This window comes from Trachurus japonicus, chromosome 17, assembly GCF_045865225.1.
Source record: "Trachurus japonicus isolate A0001 chromosome 17, Traja_1.0".
NCBI lineage: Eukaryota > Metazoa > Chordata > Actinopteri > Carangiformes > Carangidae > Trachurus > Trachurus japonicus.
In genome coordinates this window covers 27221029-27242652 of record NC_140923.1, presented here as the reverse complement: position 1 = coordinate 27242652, position 21624 = coordinate 27221029, and the positions used below count along the sequence as shown (strand labels likewise).

General features: G+C 43.3%; 2 protein-coding genes across 12 annotated transcripts in view; one reads left to right on the top strand and one right to left on the bottom strand.

Moving 5' to 3' along the window:
• Positions 1-1064: 1064 nt before the first annotated feature.
• Positions 1065-11089, top strand: LOC146970830 (major facilitator superfamily domain-containing protein 12-like). The gene is made up of 11 exons (XM_085804660.1): positions 1065-1755; positions 2411-2530; positions 4513-4723; positions 4809-4938; positions 7464-7721; positions 7888-7980; positions 8087-8179; positions 9229-9399; positions 9520-9614; positions 10557-10687; positions 10781-11089. The coding sequence occupies exons 1-11, from the start codon at positions 1608-1610 to the stop codon at positions 10819-10821; spliced, it is 1491 nt and encodes a 496-aa protein (XP_085660786.1). The 5' UTR covers positions 1065-1607; the 3' UTR covers positions 10822-11089.
• Positions 11090-12871: 1782 nt separating this feature from the next.
• Positions 12872-21624, bottom strand: part of depdc5 (DEP domain containing 5, GATOR1 subcomplex subunit) — a 41991-nt gene continuing 33238 nt past the window's right edge. For 4 of the 11 annotated variants that reach the window (XM_085804654.1, XM_085804656.1, XM_085804648.1 and 1 more), the window contains 6 exons: positions 20940-21179; positions 17719-17888; positions 16019-16190; positions 15872-15932; positions 14241-14323; positions 13647-14154 (listed from right to left, as the gene is read on the bottom strand). In XM_085804654.1, coding sequence (XP_085660780.1) covers positions 13856-14154; positions 14241-14323; positions 15872-15932; positions 16019-16190; positions 17719-17888; positions 20940-21179 — 1025 coding nt within the window. In that variant the 3' untranslated portion in view covers positions 13647-13855. Of the gene's footprint in view, positions 14155-14240; positions 14324-15871; positions 15933-16018; positions 16191-17718; positions 17889-20939; positions 21180-21624 lie in introns of all 11 variants that reach the window. The other 7 variants (XM_085804658.1, XM_085804652.1, XM_085804657.1 and 4 more) reach the window with 6 other exon arrangements.

The window sequence follows — 21624 nt, the reverse complement described above, 5'->3', positions numbered from 1 at the left end:
GCACTTATGCACTTAACACATGCCTTAAACCGTAACACCTGGTGGTGGTGCTGGATGACAAGAAAAGGAATCGACTACACTCGAACCTCAGGGAAACTGAACCAGATTACAGTCTCTGCACTGCTAATTGTCCCTTAGGTGCCTTAATGGATGAGAAATGGTATTAAAATACATTGTGTTTTATAAAATTGACAAATCTGAATAAGGTTGTGTTAGAAGAATTTTCATGTATGTGAATATATAATGGTGTACTATTTCTGGTCCATCAGGCTCTGAGCTGCTGTGGAAGATGTTGGTTCTGAGTTTTTCCTCTCACTTCAAGCTCTGGTACAATTCGAGATAACCCTCCAGCAGGACTTTTAACTGAGAAAACAACAGTATATTTTCTAGTGTTCTTGTCAATAAGGTGAGAAGCTGTTATTAACAACAGATTTGCTGTCTTTAACTGTGAGGGAAGTTTTGGGTGACCTTGGAGAAGGTGAAGCTCTGCTAAAGCATCAGTCTCCTCTATGAGACAGTCATGTAAATTAGAGTATTTTAATTTCTCTTTTTGGTCAGTTGTGTGACATGGTATTGGTCAGTTTTATCCTTTAATGGAAAAATAATTAATTTAATCATTTACTTATTTCCACTTCATGATTCCTTCCAACATTGGTCATGTTTGCTCAACTCAGATTACTGGTAGGCCTACTGATGTTTAACTTGTGCCCTGGCATCTATTCAAGGTCAAAGTCAGATTTAACAACCTGTTTTAAAAAGACTAAAATTGAAACATATATTTTTATCAATCACAATGATGCAAAAAAATATGTAGGATTTTTTGGTCTTCACCGTTAGTGGCTCTTTGGTTCATTTCGCAGCCTTGGTTTGAGACATGGCTCTTTTCGCATATAAACGATCTTTGGCTGTCAGACTGCCGTCACGTGAGGAACCGTGTCTGTAAGTCGATTGCTATTGGCTGAGAAGAACAAGCGTGGATTCTTATTGGTCAGTACCGTCGACTACGTAATCACCGCCCCGGCCTGCAGTATTGTTTATGGGTCTGTGGTCTGTGTTTTATATCCAGATGTGTTTCAGCGTCGTGGCCGGGAAGCTAACGGAGGATGCGAAGCTGCGCGGCGGTGAACCACACTCCGAGGAACAGGCGAAATCAGGTTCATGACGAAGAGGCTTTTCACAGGGTTGTGCTGGTTTTTCAGCATCTCGTTTCGCGGCCCATCGTCAGTTTTGGCAGGTTAGCCGTGTGTTTTGTATGGGTAGGAATATGACGGCTGACTGAGCTTATCTCTGCCGCCGCCGCTGTGTTTCGGTTTCACTCCCTGTCGGATGCTCCTCCTGGCCGCGACGAAGCTCCGGCGTCACCTGATAACACCCGGACACCGACACCGAGGTGGAGGAGGACAGAAGATCAACTGGCTGTAAAACGAGAGAGAGAGGTAGAGGTAGAGAGACATAAGTGAGTGAGTGTGTGGTGACGTCAGCAGCGGCTCCCCGGGCGGAGAAGTTGCTGTAAAACTTTGATTGAGCTCGTGCGGAGCGGAGCTGATGAAGGCGCGAGGCTGCTGCTGCGCTGTCCTGTGAACGGCCCGTGGGTGGACAGACAGGACATGTCGGACATGGAGCGGTCTCTGCCGGCCCTCCGCAAGCTCAGCTATGCGGTGGGACACTTCCTCAACGACCTGTGCGCCTCCATGTGGTTCACCTACCTGCTGGTCTTCTACCACTCGGTGCTGGGCTTCCAAAATACTAACGCGGGTCAGTCTCTGTTTCATTCACACAGACACACAGACACTCTGACGAAGGTGTTTGTCACAGTTGATCGTTGTCATCCCTCCATCCACAGTGTTGGCCACCTTACTTGAAAAAAGTAATTAGTTACATTTACTAACGCCGTTATTCCCATCACTGTCCATCCATAATAACTTGCCGTGGTGGACTTCAAAGACATATGTTGTACTGTTGACTCCAGCACATCTCATTACCATAATAATAATTATTAAAGAGTTGCACACCTGTATTTGTACATTAAATTAAATTGCACAGTTGTTCATCCTGCACTAACTTCATTACTGTTATATGTGTTATGTCTCCTTATAATTTTGTATAAATGTTGTTACTGTATCCTTAATATTATTGCTAGCGTAAGTTATTTTATCCTCCTAATTATCGTATCTATATTTTTATTCTATCTATTCTATTGGAGCTGCTGTGCCACAATCATTTCCTGCAAAAGATTAATAAAGTACTATTCTATTCTATTCTTTTTCTGTCTCAGGCTCTCTATATTTCAGCTTATAACCCTGTTTTCTGTGTATTTGGAGAATGTGAACAGGAGGATCAACATTGACTCCAGTAATGAAGCTGTCTGGTCTGTATAATTCTGAGGTGCTTGTGTGTCACTGTGGTGCAGGTTTGTTGCTGCTGGTGGGGCAGATAGCGGATGGTATCTGTACACCCCTCATCGGCTACGAGTCCGACAGAACCCCGGGGTGCGGGAACTACGGCAAGAGGAAGACATGGCACTTAGTGGGTGAGTCAGACACTGTGACCTGCCCCCATGAGATCCAGGAATGATTTACTCTGCAATGGTAAACTGTAACTTATTTTTTTTACAAACTCACATTAACTCCCAGGTGGTGCAGGGTGGGAGGGCTGAAGTGTTTTTTTTTTTAAATACAGGCTAATTATGTCATTATTACTATTTCTTATACATTATGAAGTAATAATGCAAATAAATATTTCAATTGTCACATGTCACAAATGAGGGTTGGACTATAAACGTATCCAAAAAACGAACAAACAAGAAAAACAACATTTTGGATAACATAAAAATATTCCATATGTCGGAATACTGTTTCCCAGACACATTGTGCTATAAGTTTTTAAAGTATCAGCAGTCTGTGTTCATCAGTGTTTCAACTCTAGAACTAATTATGTAAATGCCTCTAGGTCATCTGAATGATGCAATGCAAAACTAACACAGTGTTTATTAATGTTGGGATGGGAAATCAAGCCAGTAGCCTGTCAGTCAACTGGTGTTCACATGCTGTCATGAAGGGTACACAATGTAACATGTTATAAAACTGCTGCTGGACTCTGCTCTCAATGTAACTCTATAGGATACCATATTCACAACATTGTTGGAGGCATTACCTCCATTTTTATTTTATTTTATTTAACCTTTATTTAACCAGGCAGAATCAATTAAGAACAAGTTCTTATTTACGTTGTAGTGTTACTGATAAGCAATACATAGAGAGAAAAATGAAAGAAGCTGCGTTCCCTCACACACACAGCATTGTTTTGTATTATATTTTCAATGTCTACCTTCAGGGGTGGTACAACAAACAAAACTAGAGAATGCATTTCCTGAAGGAAATACGTGTGAATGCTGAAAGCTGAACGCCATTACTGAAGCAATGCTTAATGAGCTGAAGAAATTGCTGGAAAGGCTGAAGCTGAAACATAAAATTTGTAAGCTGAGAGATTAATGCCTTTTAAAGAGGTAAAAGCAGTAGGAATGTTAAAAAAAAAGGTAGAACCTGGAAGTAAAAAAAACTGATAGCTGAAGCAATGGCTGAGAATAGATTAAAGGGGACATATTATGGAAATATCACTTTTAAGGCTCTTTAACTTATGAAACAGGTTCTCTTGCACTTCAGCCGGGTCTCATTCACTGATCGGCGTTCACAGCCCAGGACGAGATACTAGCAATACAGATATCAAATGGGCCACTTCAAAGTGACTGCACCCAATATGACGGGAGGCTGGAGCACCCTACACGGGTCTTCAAATCTCTGATGAAGACCCGTGTAGGCTCGAAACGTTGTCACTTTGAAGTGGCCCATTTGATATCTCTATTGCTCTTTAACATATATTTGGGTGTTTGTCTTGTCTTTCAGACCCCAAAATGTGAGAATTGACAAAAAAATTCTAATTTTCAGGCTCCCTAGGTTGAAATCCATGTGGTTTTACGAACTGTTCCCTCAGTTGTCTGACAATGATGTAACTAGTTTCGAGTTTAATGCAAAAGGCACAGCAGCAGTCCCAGGGACGTGTTTCGGCCTGAACCATCCTCAGCGTTTTTGGGGTTAGGGTTCAAAACGCTGAGGACGGCTGCTAATGTTTAAGTATTTAACTTATTTGAGAGTGCTGTCAGTTTTCTACTACACGTCCTTTAAAAAAGTAGTACATGTAAGAATGAGGCTGATTTCAGGTTAGCTGCTTTTCAGCATTCACACTAATCAGTAAGTTAAGGCGCATGCTGCTATGACTCAGATGCTTTTCAGCATTTCTGAGTCAGATATACATCTATATATGTATAAGCAACATATCTAGAGATGCACCAAAAATTCAGACACTGAAATTATTTGTCCGAAAATAGCCAAAAATACAATTTTAATTTTTTGGACATAAGACTTTTAACACCGAAACAGGCCCGCTTTACCCATGGGGTGTTTGCAGCTCAGGGCCGATCACCGCTTAATGTGTGTGTGTGTGTGTGTTACCCAGGAACCCTGAGCGTGATGGTGTCCTTCGCCTTCATCTTCAACCAGTGTCTGGGCTGCAACTTCCTCACCCCTCAGTGGACCAGCCTCCTCTACTTCATCCCTTTCATCATCATCTTTCAGTTCGGCTGGGCCGCCACACAGATCTCCCACCTGTCCCTGATCCCAGAGCTGGTCACCTGCGAGCACGCTAAAGTTGAACTCACTGCATACAGGTATACACTACACACACACATAGACACAGCACACACAGTACGCAGAGCTTTGGTTACCTGCAGTCTCTCCTCTGTGTGTCCTCAGGTACGCATTCACAGTGGTGGCCAACATCACGGTGTACGCTGTGGCCTACCTGCTGTTCCACATGCAGGCCAGTAAGGACGATGACCCGCTGAGCGATGAACTGGGACCAGCAGACATCCCCATCTTCAGGGTGAGGACGAGCAGCTCACACTAAAACACTTCACGCACCAGGTTTTGCGCTTTGAAGCAAACATGGAGTTTATTAGTGTGTCACTTTGCATGGAGAGTGATCACAAAGTATTTCACAATCGATAAATCCATTCTTTTGGGGCATTTTTTGCCTTCGTAAGGTGGGACAGTGGAGCTTTGACAGGAAACAGGACAAGAGAATGGGGAGCAGTAAATGAGCAACCAGAGCACTCCTAGTATTTACAATCAAATTAAAATCAAATGAATGAATGAAAATGAAAATACATCAAATAAAAAAAAAAAAAGTACACAAGAGGAAACAAAACTACAGTGCTGTGAAAAAAAGTTTTAGCTTCCTTCCTGAATTCTTTATTCTTATTTTTATGCATATTTGTCACACTTCAATGTTTCAGATCATCAGACAAATTTTAATATTAAAGGGATAGTTCAACATTTTTGTAAATTGGCCCATTGCCATAATCCCTATAGTTTTAGGAGTAGGTTTGTTACCTTTACTTGTCGGTGCAAATGCAGAGACTGCTTGCCGAAAAACTGCCCCAGACGGAAACATGCATCAGCGGTTTTGCATGAAATTACCTTGAAAACAACTCGTTCCGTTATTATCTCATAGCGTGGTGAATGTGCAGGTCACAACTTGTCCACCAGAGCGTTTTGGAGTTGTTGGATTGTGTATTTGATGAGTTTGATGAGGGAAACCAATAAATCCCATGAGCCTCCGTAACTCTGAGCAGCTCGCGGCTCTGCTCCGCCGATCTAAAAACAGCTTGCACCGACAAGTAAAGGTAATGAACCTACTCCTAAAACTATAGGGATTATGGCAATGGGTCCATTTGCCAAAATGTTGACCTATCCCTTTAAACCAAATAAATATAAAAATGCAGTTTTAAATGATGATTTCATTTCTTAAGGGACAAAAGGAATCCAAATCTACCTGGCCTTATGTGAAAAAGTCATTTTGCCCCCTTGAACTGTGATAAACTACATTTTTGGAAAGCTGAGTTCAGTATCTGTGAAGAGACAGGTAGCTCACTCTGATGAAGTCTAGAAACTGGCGGTTGAGGAGCTGGTTTTGATCAGATGAAGGTGGAGGTGGGAGATGTTCAGTCTGACACTGACTGAGCTGGAGGCTCGACGAGGAAACAACAGAAACATGAAAACAAGTTAAGTGAGACTGAAGGCAGTCTTCCTGGTTGAACGTCAGCCAGGCTTCACCCACATACTCCTGTGGACTCAGTTTCAGTTCTGCTGTTCTCTCACTGTGTCTCAATGTGATTGAGCTAAATACAGTGTCAGTCTCACTCTACAGCAGCAGTGGACCTGCTGCAATCTGTGAAACAAAGAGGAAGCTGAAGAAAGTGAAAACACTTGAACCGTTTGTGACTTTGAAAGACACAAGCTAATATGACTGTAATTTGGACTTGATGTATGTAGACACTAGGCCTGTCATTATTTGCGTAATCTCATAATTTGAGCTGACCACAGTCATTTAGTATAATGGTTAAAGTGGTTTCCATTCATCTGTATGAAAACTGCTGTCATTGTCATAGTTGATCACTATTTCCTCCTTGTTTTCCACCATTTGAGGTTTGACTGGTCCTCTTTTGATGACATCGTCTTCTTCTGCTGTGGTTTAATGACACGTGTGAAGCCACAAACTGTTCATCTGGAGGAGCTTCATTTCTAATATTATTCAACAACCGCATCTCAATGAGCATCTATTGACATTAACATCATAGATTTAGTTACAAGGCCAAACACCACAGCATCACTGTGGCACAGAAAAAAGGAGCCCAATAACATGGAGGAGGCCATTTGTTGGATTTACAGCAAAAAGGAGCTGACACCACAAATTTAAAAACCAAACCTAATTTGCTGAACTTGGAAAGACAGCCGCTGTCCCGTCCCCGCAGTTGTCTGTTCCTGAAGCTTTTGGACAAGATCCAAATATAAATGTTATAAACAAAGTAAAAACATGAACAGACAGTGTGAGGTGGTAAATAGCTAAAGAAATGCAGCCGTTCGATATAGCTGAAAAAACACCATTTAAAGAAATACTTCCAAAGTTTGACAAGCAGAAAAAAATTATTATATATTAAATTATCCATCCATCCATCCATCCATCCATCCAATTAACTATTTGTATGGCAGTTAATGGTCAACTATAATGTCCTGATGGTGACAGCCCCAGTGCAGACAGACTGAGATGATGATGACTGGAGGAGAGGAGAGCAGCCCACAGTCTCCAGGACTGTATATTACATTTAGAGCAGTAGGAACAGTAACTGGCAGCACAGTGGAGAGCATGGTGGGATAGATTTTTCATCTGATCAAATGATGTTTTATCCGTACTCTGTTTTTTCTTCTTTTCTTATCAATACTGTTGGTTCAGCATCACAATAGGTCAGCTGTGTGTTTGTTCATCTGAAAGGAGACAATGTAGATGAATCCAACATGTAGATGTACCTGATCCCCATCCACTCTGACCATGGCTGTGTTTGACCACAGGATCTGGCCTTGATCGTTCTGGGCATCGGCGCTCTCTTCTCCATTGTCTTCCACCTGGGAACCAAGGAGTGGAGGCCTGAAGCTGGAGGAGAGGAGGGGGGAGAGGAGGAGGAGGAGGAGGGCGGGAGGAGGAGGAGGAGGACAGCAGAGGAGGAAGAGGAGGGGGAGGGGGAGCGCAGGCCACTCCTCCCTCGCCCAAAGGCACCCTCGTCTCTCCTCCAGTGGAAGTGTTGGCTGCAGCAGCCGTCCTTCTACCAGGTGAGAGGAGTCATATCCCAAGCCCCGCCTTCACCTCAGCTTCACCTGAAGCTCCGCCTGCCTCACGCAGAGCATCAATAGTTCCTGTTTGTGTATTAGACTGTTGTATACAACTGAGTTCCCACTGACACACTGTGTGTGTGTGTGTGTGTGTGTGTGTGTGTAGGTGGCCTTACTCTACATGTCCACCAGGCTAATAGTGAACCTGTCTCAGACCTACATCTCAATGTACCTGATCAACACTCTGGGGCTGCCAAAGGTAACACACAACACACACTCACGCTTCACCCACCTAGCTGGTTGTTCATATGAAAAGATCTTCTCCTGAGTCTCTCTCTCTCTCCTCCTGTTGTTCCCTCTGACAGAAGTTCATAGCAACCATCCCATTAGTGATGTACCTGAGTGGCTTCTTGTCCTCCTTCATCATGAAGCCTGTCAGTAAACTCTTTGGAAAATGTGTAAGTAGAATCAAAGACAGCCCATGACGAGTCAACTTCCTGTATATATGTCACTAGGCTCCTCCACCTCCCCCCCCCCCACCCCCTCCCCCTCCTTTAGGAGACGAGCAGCAGTCTATCCAATGAGAGAAGTGAACATGAACACAAATTATGGTTGATTCTGTTGCGAGCATCAGCTGTTTCGCATGAATTTACCTCAAAAACAACTCTTTTATTATCTTATAGCGTGGTGAATTTGTACGTCACAACTTGTCCACCAGAGCGTTTTGGAGTTGTTGGATCGTGTATTCAATGAGTTTGATGAGGAAAACCAAGAAATCCCATTAGCCTCCGTAGCGTAGCTCTGACCAGCTCACGGCTCTGCTCTGCCAATCTAAAAACAGCTTGCACCGACAAATAAAGGTAATAAACCTACTGCTATGACTATAGGGATTATGGCAATGGGCCAATTTGCCAAAATGTTGAACTATCCCTTTAATTAAACATTGGACTCATTTTCCACAAGCCACATCTCTTCTGAACATTTTGACACGAAAATGGCAATTTTCAGACAAACACTTGGCATTGGCACTGATCTCCTAGGCAACGTCAAACAAATGTTGTAACACTGTTACAGTCGATGTAACTCACTCTGATCACATGATCCATCCCAGAGTAGATGATCAGAAAGTGAAAGTCACTGAGGTTCAGAATGCTCCAACATCTCTGCAGTATTATATGAAATCAGTCCAAATGGGATGACAGCTGTGGGGTTGTCTGCTCACGTTACCAAGCAACAGTCTGAACAACACACCCACACTGCCCCGATGATGCAGAGAAACTGTTAATGGATTATGTCAAAGGATGTTTGACGCTTATTCAGTCACAAACACTTGATACGATAGAGATTCTTCATGTTCATGGGACTTTTATTGTCTTGAGAAGTGGATTCTGGTGAAGTCTGGAAGAGGAGAGGAACAACCACATGTCCAGGGTAGAAAAGTATGAAACCTTCTCAGTGTGATGCAGCACCTCTCATACTGTGTGTGTGTCTCCTCCTCCCGGTCCAGCTCACCTACTTCGTGGGCCTGCTGCTGATCATGGCCTTCTCCTACTGGGTGCTGGTGGACCCCCACATGGGTCAGCAGGTGTACGGGGCGGCCGTGCTGCTGGGCGCCGGCTCGGCCACCATCCTGGTCATATCACTGGCCATGACCGCCGAGCTCATCTCCAACCAGACTGTAAGATGTGTGTGTGTGTGTGTGTGTGTGTGTGTGTGTGTGTACATATGTGTGATATAACCTCACTGACGGTGTGTGTCCACTGTCCTCACCTCTTTGTGTGTATCTCTGTCTCTGCAGCAAAGTGGAGCGTTTGTCTACGGAGCCATGAGCTTCACTGATAAGTTGGCCAACGGAGCGGCTGTGATGATCATTCAGGCTGTGCATCCCTGCCAGTTAGTACACACACACACACACACACACACACACACACACATATATACAGTATATACGTATATTCAAGTGAGCATCACCATGATTAAAGCAGAAGTAAGCGGAATATTTGTGTTAATATAAGTCTTAAATAGTTATATCTTCCGACAGCAATCACTTACATAGAGTGTTTGCTGCTAACACCCACTAGCATCTGGGACAGCTAGCAGGCTAGCAGCCCTCCTACTTCAGCTGAACGGACCTTCACCTGAGCTCTGTCATTGGCTGGATAGAAAACACAGACTCTCCACCCAGAAGCATCCCCATGCACAACAAAACAAAGCAAAAGACCAAAATACAGGCGGGGGGAGGGGGCGCTGCAGACAGGACTAGAATCCTATAGGTGATGATTAAGACGGATTTCATTTAAGTTTAACGTCTCTTTTTGAGCAAAAACCTCCAAACTCAACCTTTAAGCCCAAAGCCTGAATTACATCAAGAAATTTCAAGTTGTTCATAATGTTTTGTAAAAGGATAGTTCATTAACTGTAAATATCTTAATAATGTACTTGTACTTCTTTACACTAAAACAAAGGGAAGAATTCAGAGTTCTTGTTTTTTTTTTATAGGTTATTATGTTATTTGTTGATGTACACATTTTTATCCAGACAGTTCAAATTCCATCTTAAGTACAAAGTATAATCATATGACATTAAGCATTATTTGCCTGAGCGGTACATGGAGTTTGTTTTATAAGAACAGAATAAATTATTAAAATGTTACACAAAACAGTTATTATTTTACTGGTCCGGCCCACTGGAGGTCAAGTTGCACTCATGTTGCCCCTGAACTCAAATAAGTTTGACACCTCTGTTCTGATACGTCAAAACTGTGATGCTCCACTGAAAATCACAAGTGTGTCTCCAGACTGTGACGTGTCTGATCTCTCTCTCTCTCTCTCTCAGCACTGTGATGTGTTGCCCGGCCTGTGTGTGGTTCTATCATTACATTATGGTCATAGTGACAGGGGGCGTGGCCGTGGTGGCAGCCTTGGCCCTCTGCTCCATCCTCATCTGGCCAATCAGGATCAGACACCGTGAGTTGTACAGCTCCTCTGATGTGTGTGTGTTTGTTTAGTTGCCTGATCAGCGGATTTAGCTGATTGCTTTTTCCCTCTGTGTGTGTGTAGGGGGCGTGCCAGCAGCCTGTGATGATGCCAGAATCAACTAACAGCCCCCTGGTCCACCCTCCCTCTTCAGTTGAGAAGGAGCAGCTTTCACTTTTCTTTCTTCTTCAGATGAGTTTTTAGTTTTTCAGGGAGAAGCATCAGGAGGATCCTGATTGGCTGCTTGCCGGCTGCAGATTTAGCAGCTGTGGTGAATTCCACGATTGAGCAGGAAACCAGAGGGACGTTGTTAAACTTACAGGAACCCAGAGCTGATCTTCCATCATTTTGTAGAAAGCCTTTAACCGATGGCAGAAGGCTCATTATATAAAGCCATTTTATTTATAGCCAGTGTTTGACAGGCAGCAGCGGCCCTGACCTCTGAGATCCAGGTGACTAGAGCCCACTGTGATGTCATTATGTAAAAAGAAGAAGCTGAGATCTTACACTAAGATAAAAAAAAGAAAATCAATCATTAACTGTCCTGATAATCAATTATATCTGAAGTTGTTTTTTTTTAAATATATATTTACTGGCTCTATCTCTCAAATGGTAAAGGTCTGCTGCTGCTCTGTTTTCAGTTTTTATTGAACTCTTATGTTGTTTGGACACTGACCTGACATTAAGCATCACTGTGTTGTGATGCAGCAGTTATATAGACGCCTGGAAAATGATGAACAAGTTCCAGGATCAGTTCAGATGTGTTTTACTACATGTGTGCTGTGCAGGGACGGTGAACGCAGCTCAGCTGTGGATCAGTCCACATGACAAAGGCAAGTGTTGCTCCTCTGCCTCACTGACTGCTGCTGCTGCTGCTGCTGACAGTGTGTGGAGAGACACCAAAAAAGAAGCATTGACCTCTTTAAATCAGTGTTTAACAGCTTCAGCTTGTTTGTTGGATGAGACAAGAGACTGAACTGGGCTTCATTAAAGGGTCATTGCACTTTATTCTCACACGAGGACATGTTGATGAACCACTACATTTACAGTCGCACAGACTCGGTGGTTACAGGAGTCGCTGCAACGCACTGATGGCACTTAAACAGAGAGAGAGGGAAAAAAAGAAGTGAACCTTGCACTTAACCTTGAATGTTACTGCAGAAAAAAAAACAGTAAAGTCTAATTTACTGGAGCTTCATAGTTTTTTAAAGCCTGTGCTGTGGTGCAGGGAGCAGAGGGGAATTCTGGGAACTTCTTTTTATGTAGAAATGTTTCTATTTTCTTTTTTTTATGATCAAACTCAATGTAATATGAATGCAGCAAATGTTTATATTGATCAAAACAAACCTGGAAATGAGAATGGACTTTAAAGGGATCAGTGCTGCCAACAGCATTTATTATATATGTGAATATTCATGTAAGGGAATCACACTGGTTCATAATCAGAGCAGGTGCTGGGTCAGATCAGCACTGTGTGTCGTCCTGTTTTCTGTGTCTTTGCCCCGATGACTCCTGTGATTGTGTTGTTTTATAAAGGGACTCATTAAACAAGGGAAGTGCAACTGTGTTGTGTCATTGTATCGTTTAAATGGGGCCGTTCTGTGAAACACACGTCAGTCATCACGAGAAGAAGAAAAGGTTAAAGAGCAAATCAGTCCTTAGTACTCAGAAAAATTAAAATGCTGTTAGAGCATCTGAGTTTTCCATGACATCACCGTCTGCGGTGACCAACTAGAATCACTTCCTCCTCCATGTCTCCTCCAAGTTACAGCAAACACTACACCCACCACAGTACAGTGTCCTGAGTTACAGCAGTGAACCAGGACAGAGCATTCTGATGCTACAGTCAACCGGACTCATTCTGGAAGGTTGAGGTTGACCTAAACCTTCTAGAATGAGTCCTGTGATGTCACCAGACCTTTGACCAAATCAATTCTAATCACTTCAACCTTTGGTATAAAATCAATCCAGTACTTTATTGTCCAAGATGCTTTTCTTTTGTTGCATGAGTGTCAGATTTAAGGTGTGGGCGTCGTGGCTGCACAGTTTTTCTTTTTTTCTTTTTTTAAATGCATTTCTTCAATGACTGTGTTTTAAATTATTGAGTGTAGAGTGGTGATTTTTGATTACAGCAAAACAAATGAGTTAAGTGAACTTTCTGTGTCTGACCTCCACTCTGCCTGTTAACACATCAGCTGTAGTGTTGCTTCTTATTTTAACTGGCAGCACAAACTGGAGCTCATCAGCTGACACGGCCTGTGAGTGCTGAAATGACTGAGCTCAGCTGTTTACTTGCACCAGGTCAGGTGCTTGTGCTATAATGAATCAAGAGGAAGTTTAGTGTGTCTGGTTTAACTGGTTTGTCATGTGTAGAAAAGAATATTTGGCAGAATGCTGTGGGTGTCTTTATTATTTATACAGTGCAGAGGAACAATGAACAGGACACATGGAGAGAATCTCTGCTTTAAGGCACCGATTTCACATTCAAAGTTTTACCTTCAATTATTAATAAAAGCAGATCAAGTATTTAGTATGTAAACACCTGAAAAGATCAGTCACTCCTCAAGCCTGCACTCAGACGTGTCAGTCAAAATTCATTCATATTTAACTTCTAAAACCTTGATTTCCTTTTCTACTTTTCTGTTTCACTCATTCTAGCTTATTTCATCTTTAACCCACGTCATTCATCTGTCCCCACTCATCATTCCCATCTTCCTCCTGACATTTCACACCAACTATTCCCTCATCCCGATGGTGAACCTGCTCCGCTGAAGCTTTCTGAGGACAGACTGGAGCTCAGTGCGCTGAGCTAGCAGTGTTTCAGTCAGGTTAGCTTGCTGCAGGGAGATATGAAAAGAAATGTTGCATGAAGAACAGGTGAGGGGTGAAATGTGGCAAACACAGTGAGACAGTGAGAAGCTTTTGAAAAAGCTTTCAGTTCACAGTTTATTAAGTGCTGAGGTGACTGATTCATCTGAGTTTCTGTCTTTTGCCAGTGTTAGGACTCAGAGCTGAACAGCAGCAACATTTCACTGTGATAATATTCTCAGTAAAGCTTGTGATTCCTTGTTGTCCATCCAGTGTGGTGATTTGAATACTCAAGAATCCTGGTTGTTGGATCAAGTTGATAAATACTGGTGGTGCTGCTCTGTGGCGGTGTCAGGGGGCGCTGGCGTTCATCTTCTCCTGGCAGCTGTCCCAGAAGTTCAGCAGTCGGTTGTCTTTGTTGGCGCAGAAGTCGCTGAAGTCTCTGAGCAGGCGGTCGGCCAGCCTCTCGTCTCCCAGCATGCCCGTCCTCCAGGCTTTGGTCAGCATGGTGTTGTAGGCCCAGTAGTAACCGGCCCGCTCCTCGCCGCCGAACGGCCCGTGGCTGTTGGAGGTGGTGGAGTTCCTGCGGCGCCGCTGCTGCCCGCTCGAGTACTTCCTCTTGGAGTAAGGCAGCTGCAGGAAGACGGTGCCTGGCGGAGGAGAAGCAGGATGGGGGTTCACTTCACAGCGCATGAAACAGCAGTTTATGTGTTTTAATACAGAGGTTTGACCAAACCTGTGATATGAATATACTGCGGCTTGTTCTCAGCAGGGAAGTTAAAGGCTGAAGCGGAGAACTTGTCGTGCACAAAGCCGAACCTGAAAGAAAAACAACATTGACACATGTTGGCAAAACAGAAAATTCAGAAGACAAATCTAGTTTGAAGAAACATTTGTGCCATGTAGATGGTAGATGAGCTGACAGACACATTAATTTCACTTTGAGATTAATAAAGTAATTCGTATTTGTATTTGTCTACATATCTAAAATTTATTTTGTTTAAAAAATGTATTATAAGAAATAAAATAAATCAAAAAATCTAAGGTGCAGCTCCGTTTGACATGATATAAAGAACGTTTTTTAAGTGGTTAATGTGAATTTTTCAGGGGCACTCAAATGCACCACTGGCCTGAGTTCAAGATCAGGTTTTGAAAGAGCTGGAGGGAAAAGTACAACTTCGCTGCATCTGTAGCTGCTGATGCCAACAGCTACATCATCTACTGTCTGTCCAGCACAACTTAACCTGTTATCAACAAAAGCTGGAATCTAATAAAATCAGACTAACAGCGGAATCTCACGAAGGTCCATAAAACCTGGGAGTGTAACCAAAATAAAATCATGTTCCCTCAGTGCTCCCTCACTGACCTGACAGTGACCTAACAGTCAACACTACTGGACCTGCACATTCACCACGCTATGAGATAATAACCGAACGTTATGTTAGAGGTAAATTCATGCAAAACAGCTTCAGGGACAGCTTTTCAGCAAGCAGTCTCTGTATTTACCTCTAAAACAACTCAGTCTCCTAATGTTCCGTTATTATCTCATAGCGTGGTGAATGTGCAGGTCACAACTTGTCCACCAGAGCGTTTTGGAGTTGTTGGATTGTGTATTTGATGAGTCTGATGAGGAAAACCAAGAAATCCCATTAGCCTCGGTAGCTTAGCTCTGAGCGTAGCTCGGCCGTTCTGAAAATAGCTTGCACCGACAAATAAAGGTAACTAACCTACTGCTATGACTATAAGGATTATGGCAATGGGCCGATTTGCCAAAAATGTTGAACTATCCCTTTAAACATCTGGAGGAGGAGAGTGATTCTTGGACTTGAGAAAGCTGATAAATAGTTTTTATTCTTAAATTTGAGAATGGGATTAAATTCCACTAATTCTCAGCACTCAGCACTAAAATGACTCGGCCCTTGATAAATACGGCCCTGATGTTTACAACTCCTCCACAGATTTCATGTTATGTCATGTATGTTAAGTCTGTGAGCTCTTCATCAATGTTGTGGGTGACAAGACTAGTCATTTGTTTCCAGACTGTTTCACTTGAACATACCCTAACTCCAGACATTTACATTCACTGGCTTACCAACAAACTCCATGTAAACCTCTGACCAACACTTTCTCTTCTATCATTCTGATGTTTGACGTCATATAATGAAGCACTGATCCTAACTGACCTGAGACAGGTTATGTTTATGAGGATTAAATGTCAGTTTGTGTCTATTTGGCTCTGTGAATGGGAGAAACATGAAAATAACTCTGCTCTTATTAGACTGTTCTTTGAATGATAAACATAGTCATTGTGACATCCCAGTAAACAGGAGGGAGACACTGGTATGATGTCACAGTGAGAGCAACCACCTGTAGAGTATGGCCTCCTGGAACAGCTGCATCCTGTCCCAGTACGTCTCAGGTTCGTACCCTGTTGGAGAACGGACAGCGGACAGATGTTGGTCAACAGCACACGTCAATCACACAAACACATCCTGACGGGCGGAGCCTCTCTACCTTCAAACAGGTTGTCCTTGCCGCTCTTCAGCAGACACTGGATGTTGAGGGCGATGAAGAGCTGGGCTCTCAGCGGGTCTCCATACAGGTACGAGGTCTGAGCAAAGGGAACCTCCAGCACAGGAACCAGCAGGAAGCCACAGGAGGCAGCTTTCCTGTGCCAGCCCTGGACCTGACACAACACAGATTACAACTTCACTTCAATGGAAAATTCACAAGTTCACACGGTGACAGACACAGTCACTCCTTCTCCTTTTTCTATTATCTGTCACTTTGTGTTCTGTGTGGTTACTGACCTTGGATTTTATCTGAGTGGTTGGAGCTTCAAATGATTTATTGTCTTGAGAGAAAAGTTGATAAAGAGAGATACATTCTCTTTTACTGGTTTGATTATTGGAAAAGTAAGTCCATCACTGCACAGTTTAACGTAGCATAGCCTGGTCAGCTAAGTTTAAGAATTCAGCAGGCACAGGCCGGTTACAGAGTTCAAGGTACCATTTCAAAACCCCTAAAATCTTCCCTCATAACATCCCTGTGGTATGAGCTGTTTTGGCTGCATTTATTTGAATTTTATTAAGAATACAATTATATATTGTATTATTATTTTATCATTTATTTTAAGTTGTTACAAATTTACTCGTCACTTTAACCCAGCACTTATGCACTTTATTTCCCAAAACGAAACTCTTATGGTCCCCCTACCTGTGGACTACTTACATGTTATGTCCATTAATGTGCATTGTCCCATTCAAATAAATAAATAAATACATTTACCAATGTACTAAATATTCTATATATCCTCTATTTTTGTTTGTTTGTTTTTGTTTTTACCCCAAACCTTTCAAAATAACACATTTTGGAGCTGTAATTGCAACACTGTGAAACCGTGATATTTTTGCTTCAGGTTATCATACCATCAGAATCTCATACCGGCCCGTGCCTTCAATTCAGTGCTGTCAGAATCACAGGTTGTGTTGTCAACGTAAGTAAAACATTTGTAATGAACATCTGTATTGTTCTCTCTGAGGAGGAACATTTATCTTCCTTTGCTGCTCTACAGGTGAAAACACAGGACTCAGTCTGAGACTTCAGGAACATCAAATGAACCTCAGCCATTCTGACCATCATCACTTAGATGTTTGCACAGATATGCAGTGTAATGTAAAACTAACATTAGCCAAATGTTTCCATGTAGTTTGTTGCTTCTCTAACTGAAAAAGCAGTGCCACACCTCTGATGTTTAAACACTGATGCACCATCAGAGCAGAGCCACTGTCTCACTTCTTACTGATCAACATTTCCTCATTTTGCCTTTCAGCAATATTCTTCCTCATTTTGTGTGAACTGTGGTTTTTTTAATCAAAATAAAATCTTAGTAGAGTGAAAGCAGCAAAGATTCAATACCGGGGTTTTTTCTGTCATCCTAATCTGGTTAGCTGTGAATACTTGGGACTGGTCTCTTTGTGTCACATTCAGCCTTTTCCACTTTTTTGTCGTCACTGATTCTTTAAATTTAACATCTAGGATTTGCTGATACTTCTCAGAATCCATCTTTCATTTCCTCAGACCTCCCCGTCCCACTGACCACCAGCCAGCCAAAACTGTGTCCACGCAAAAGCATGTGTTTCCTGTGTTGCAGATTCTGAGAGGTGTGTGTACAGTTCCATACACTACTGTGTGACGACTGCAGAGGAAGTTACCATCTCAAAGAGCACCGCAGCAGTGACGGCCATCCAGTGCAGCTTGATCTCAAAGGCAGTGTTGAGGGAGAAGTTTCCATGGTAATAACAGCTGCACCATTCGGTTCGGTCACTACGGTTGTTAACATCCACGTCCAGAGTGACCGTCTTCTGCTCCGGGACTGTAGCAGCTGTAGGACAGAGGGGGGTGGGGGTGGGGGGGTGGAGACACAGAAGACAGGAGGCCAGGAAAGCAAAAACAATGAGGGATGGATGGATGGACAGATGGATGGAGATGTGACGGGCAGACAGAAGAGTTAGAGATGAGGTGGTGAGCGCTGGATGGAGAGATTGTTTGACTTGTTGAAATATTGATTTCATTGATCTCTAAAAGTTGTTGAGTCTGATTCACAACGTGAAAGAGCAAAGGTTCAAACTTTCAACCAGCATCAACCTGGACCAGCGGTTTGTCAACACACTGACTCTATTCAGAATTGAGTGAAATTCCACTAGGTGGTGAAAATTACACAAAACCTATTTTTAAAAGTCATCTTAGCTTGAATAGTTTAACCTATCATCATCATGATCATCATCACGATGCTCCGACAGGAAGCTAGGTGTAAAATTCACACAAAATTATAATTTGGAAAGGCCACGCCCCCTAACATAGACAAACTTTTTAAAAGCAAACAAGACATAATTTTTTTGATCGGCTTTTGATTAGATTTTACTTATAGGGTTTTCCAATCCTCTTATTTATCTGTTTTAACGGAGACATAATATGCCCCTTTTCCACAAATTAAAGTAGTCCCCAGGTGTCTTAAAGACATGTCTGTGACATGCTTTGGTCAAATCACCCCAAGGATCAAACATCACAGCTCTTTTTCATCCTCTCAAAACAGCCCTGTTCAAAACGGCTGGTTTCAGTGCCTGTCCCTTTAAATACAAATGAACCACTGCTTACCTCAATCCGACTTCTCAACAGCTAACTCCCACCATAACTTTTTCTTTTTTAATTAACCTGTTTTTAACAAATTTTATCTTTGCATGTGCCTTTTTTAACCTTTGTTGCGAGTACTTGTACTTATGTGTGGTATGTGTGTGATATTATTGTGTTCGGTATGTGTAGATCATTGTATTGCTGCTCCTGCACTTTTGATGTCCTTCCGCAAAGAAGTTCCTAACGGAAGAATAAAGTACTTTTGACTTTGACTTTACACCGGCTTCCCTATGATATTCAATAATGTGTATATGAATTGAACTGATTTTATATGAAGTTGCATCTCCAGACCGAGGCATTGAGGCGTTTGTTTTAAAGGTGCAGCTGTTTAGAAAGAAGCTGTTTAGAAAGAAGCTGAGTGACAAAAGAAGCTTCCAGCAGTTGTTGAAGCGATGACCAAGCTGAAGCTGAAACACCGTCCCAACAGGCTGTTGTGACGGTGCTTCCTGTTGCCGAGGCAGCGGAGGCAGAGAGGTGAGAACGGTGCACACCACAGCACTACTGAACCACAGCCGCTAACACCACAGCATGCACACAAACTACTGCTACACACTCACCACACTGCATGCACTGATTTGACGGTGGAGGTGAAGGAATTTGATCGGGTCAATGGGACTGACGTCACTGTGGGTGGATTGGTGCGACTACAGCTACAGACACTCTGCATGCTCTACACATCTGGAAACACAGCGCCAGCTGTTCACTGCAGATCTACAGTCCACTGTCATGACAGCCAGAGTCCAGTATGTCACAGCAAAAAGATGACGATGAAGGAAATGGACAGTAATGAAGATGATGTCATTACATGTTACGTAGGTGAGTTCTGTGGCGATGGTGACAGTGTAGTGTGTGGTGTTAAAACCACGTGAGGCTCAGTGTGTCTGGTTTGCTCTTGAACTGGTTTTAATTGAACCTGCTCAGAAGCTGTAAGACAAATGACTCCAAACCTACAGAAGCACTCTGTAGTGCTGCACCTCTGCACCTCTGCTTCTCACACAACCTCTCCAAAACATGTTTTGTTAGACCACAGTGACCTTTGACCTTTTCCCAGTACATTCTAAATCATCTAATCTAATTCATCCTTGAGTCCTTGAATGTTTGCACCCTGACAACTCACATAAACAAGAAAGGCACAGAGAAGCTGAAACATGTCACCTCCAGCTGAGGCTGTCTACAACACAGAGACATTAGGATCTATCAAACATGAGAGAGCCGCGTATATCCACATAATGTGAGTCTACAGGGCAGCGGAATGCAGCCTCTAAATAACACTAGCATATCATAACAAAATATTGGTGAAATGAGCGAGTTCCTCTGCAGATAATGTGTTATTTAGAGGCTGCATTCCGCTGCCCTGTAGACTCACATTATACGGATATACGCGGCTCTCGGCTGGATCTAATTTCGTCGAAATGACTTGTAATGACACCAAAGTTATCTGGGTGAGTAAATGATCGTATTTTAGGCTAGAAATAAGGTCCAGATTGTAAAAAATGGCAATTATCCTTTAATGACAATGATGACTGAGAACCTTCACAGACATTTGAAATCCTATGCAATCTGCCTCAGGACAAACATCCTCTCACCTGTCTCTGTGCTTCCTCCTGAACTTCTAACTATCCAGACATGTATATATTTTTATATTTCAGCCAGTGTGTGAAGGTTAACTAGTGCAGGAAATCTACTGAAGCTGTAAATGAATCTACTTATTTTGTTAAATGAAGAAGCTGCTTATATACATTGATTTTACTACTCTTCATTCTAACAGGCGGTTTCTCTTCCTCCTTGCCCTGTGTGTCATAGTGCTGTCATTCAGCAGTATGCTCACTACAGGGTCCAATAGTGTGTGCATACACCACTGTCACTGCACTGAGCTGCTGCCTCTAAACACATCCAGGTATTTTCTCTGGAGAAAGTTGTGACAAACCAGATACAATGAGCCTCAGCAGATGTGGATGAATGTGCTATGAAATCATGAGGGTTGAGCTCAGGCTGTCGCTCTGAGTCACGTGGTGTGGGATACTGCCGTGATGTAAGCAGAGATAATCTGCAGCAGCAGTAGAGGAGCCAATTGGACTTCTGGTGGATTTTTGGACAACCAAGCTCCCTCATAGAGACATAAATACTGGACTCAGACTCTCTGAAGTGGACTTGAGTGCGATCTGCATCAGTCTGGGCCAAAGGAGCGGGCCACGTCTCCTTCACAGTGTGGGCTGGGCTGGGAGGATCGGGCTGGGTGTACCTAGCAGTGCGGCGGCTTGGCTGCGTCCTCCAAAGCTGCGGCTGAAGGAGCTGTGCCTACTTGCGTAGGAGGCCGGCCGACTGGGCAGCCAGGGCAGGAGGAAGGCCGGGAGGTCGCAGGGTCGCCGCTCCTCCAGGACGAAGGCCACCTCGAACCACTTCCTCTGGAACAGGGCGAAGTCCTCCAAGGCGGCGGCGGACCAGCCTCCAGGGGCTGTCGGGGGGAGCTGAGAGGTCTGGCCTGGAGGAGACACAGAATACCACACTCTCTAAAGCTCAGACACACATGCAGGAGATACAGCAGGGATTGTACGCATCAACAGTCTTGCATGGTGAGCGTTTCGTGTCTTTTTTTTTTAAAGGGAAAGGAGTTTTGGAAGTTTTCACACTATATTTCCCATGAGCCTCCGTGCGCACGGTGAAATTCTTGGACCAGTGCAAGAAGGACGAAAGCAAAAACATTTGCCAAAATGCCAAGAAATTCTGGGTTGTACACAGGCGTGCAGACTTGGTGGTGTTGTGTGTTGGCACACTGCCACCTAGGCGCCTGGCGTGCATACAGTACAACACTGAATTCCACAGACTTTTGCGCCACCGTATGCACGCAGATGTCCTCCCCAAAAACGCTCGTCTAAACGCGAAATAAAAAGTGGGAACGCAATGCCACGCGTTTTCTGTTCCGAACA

Bases quoted from the DNA above. Each gene is read 5' to 3' on its own strand.
- LOC146970830 (XM_085804660.1), top strand. From the start codon at position 1,608: ATGTCGGACATGGAGCGGTCTCTGCCGGCCCTCCGCAAGCTCAGCTAT. The intron at 1,756-2,410 runs GTCAGTCTCTGT...ACTGTGGTGCAG, and splicing joins CTTCCAAAATACTAACGCGG to GTTTGTTGCTGCTGGTGGGG. The intron at 7,981-8,086 runs GTAACACACAAC...TCCCTCTGACAG, and splicing joins ACACTCTGGGGCTGCCAAAG to AAGTTCATAGCAACCATCCC.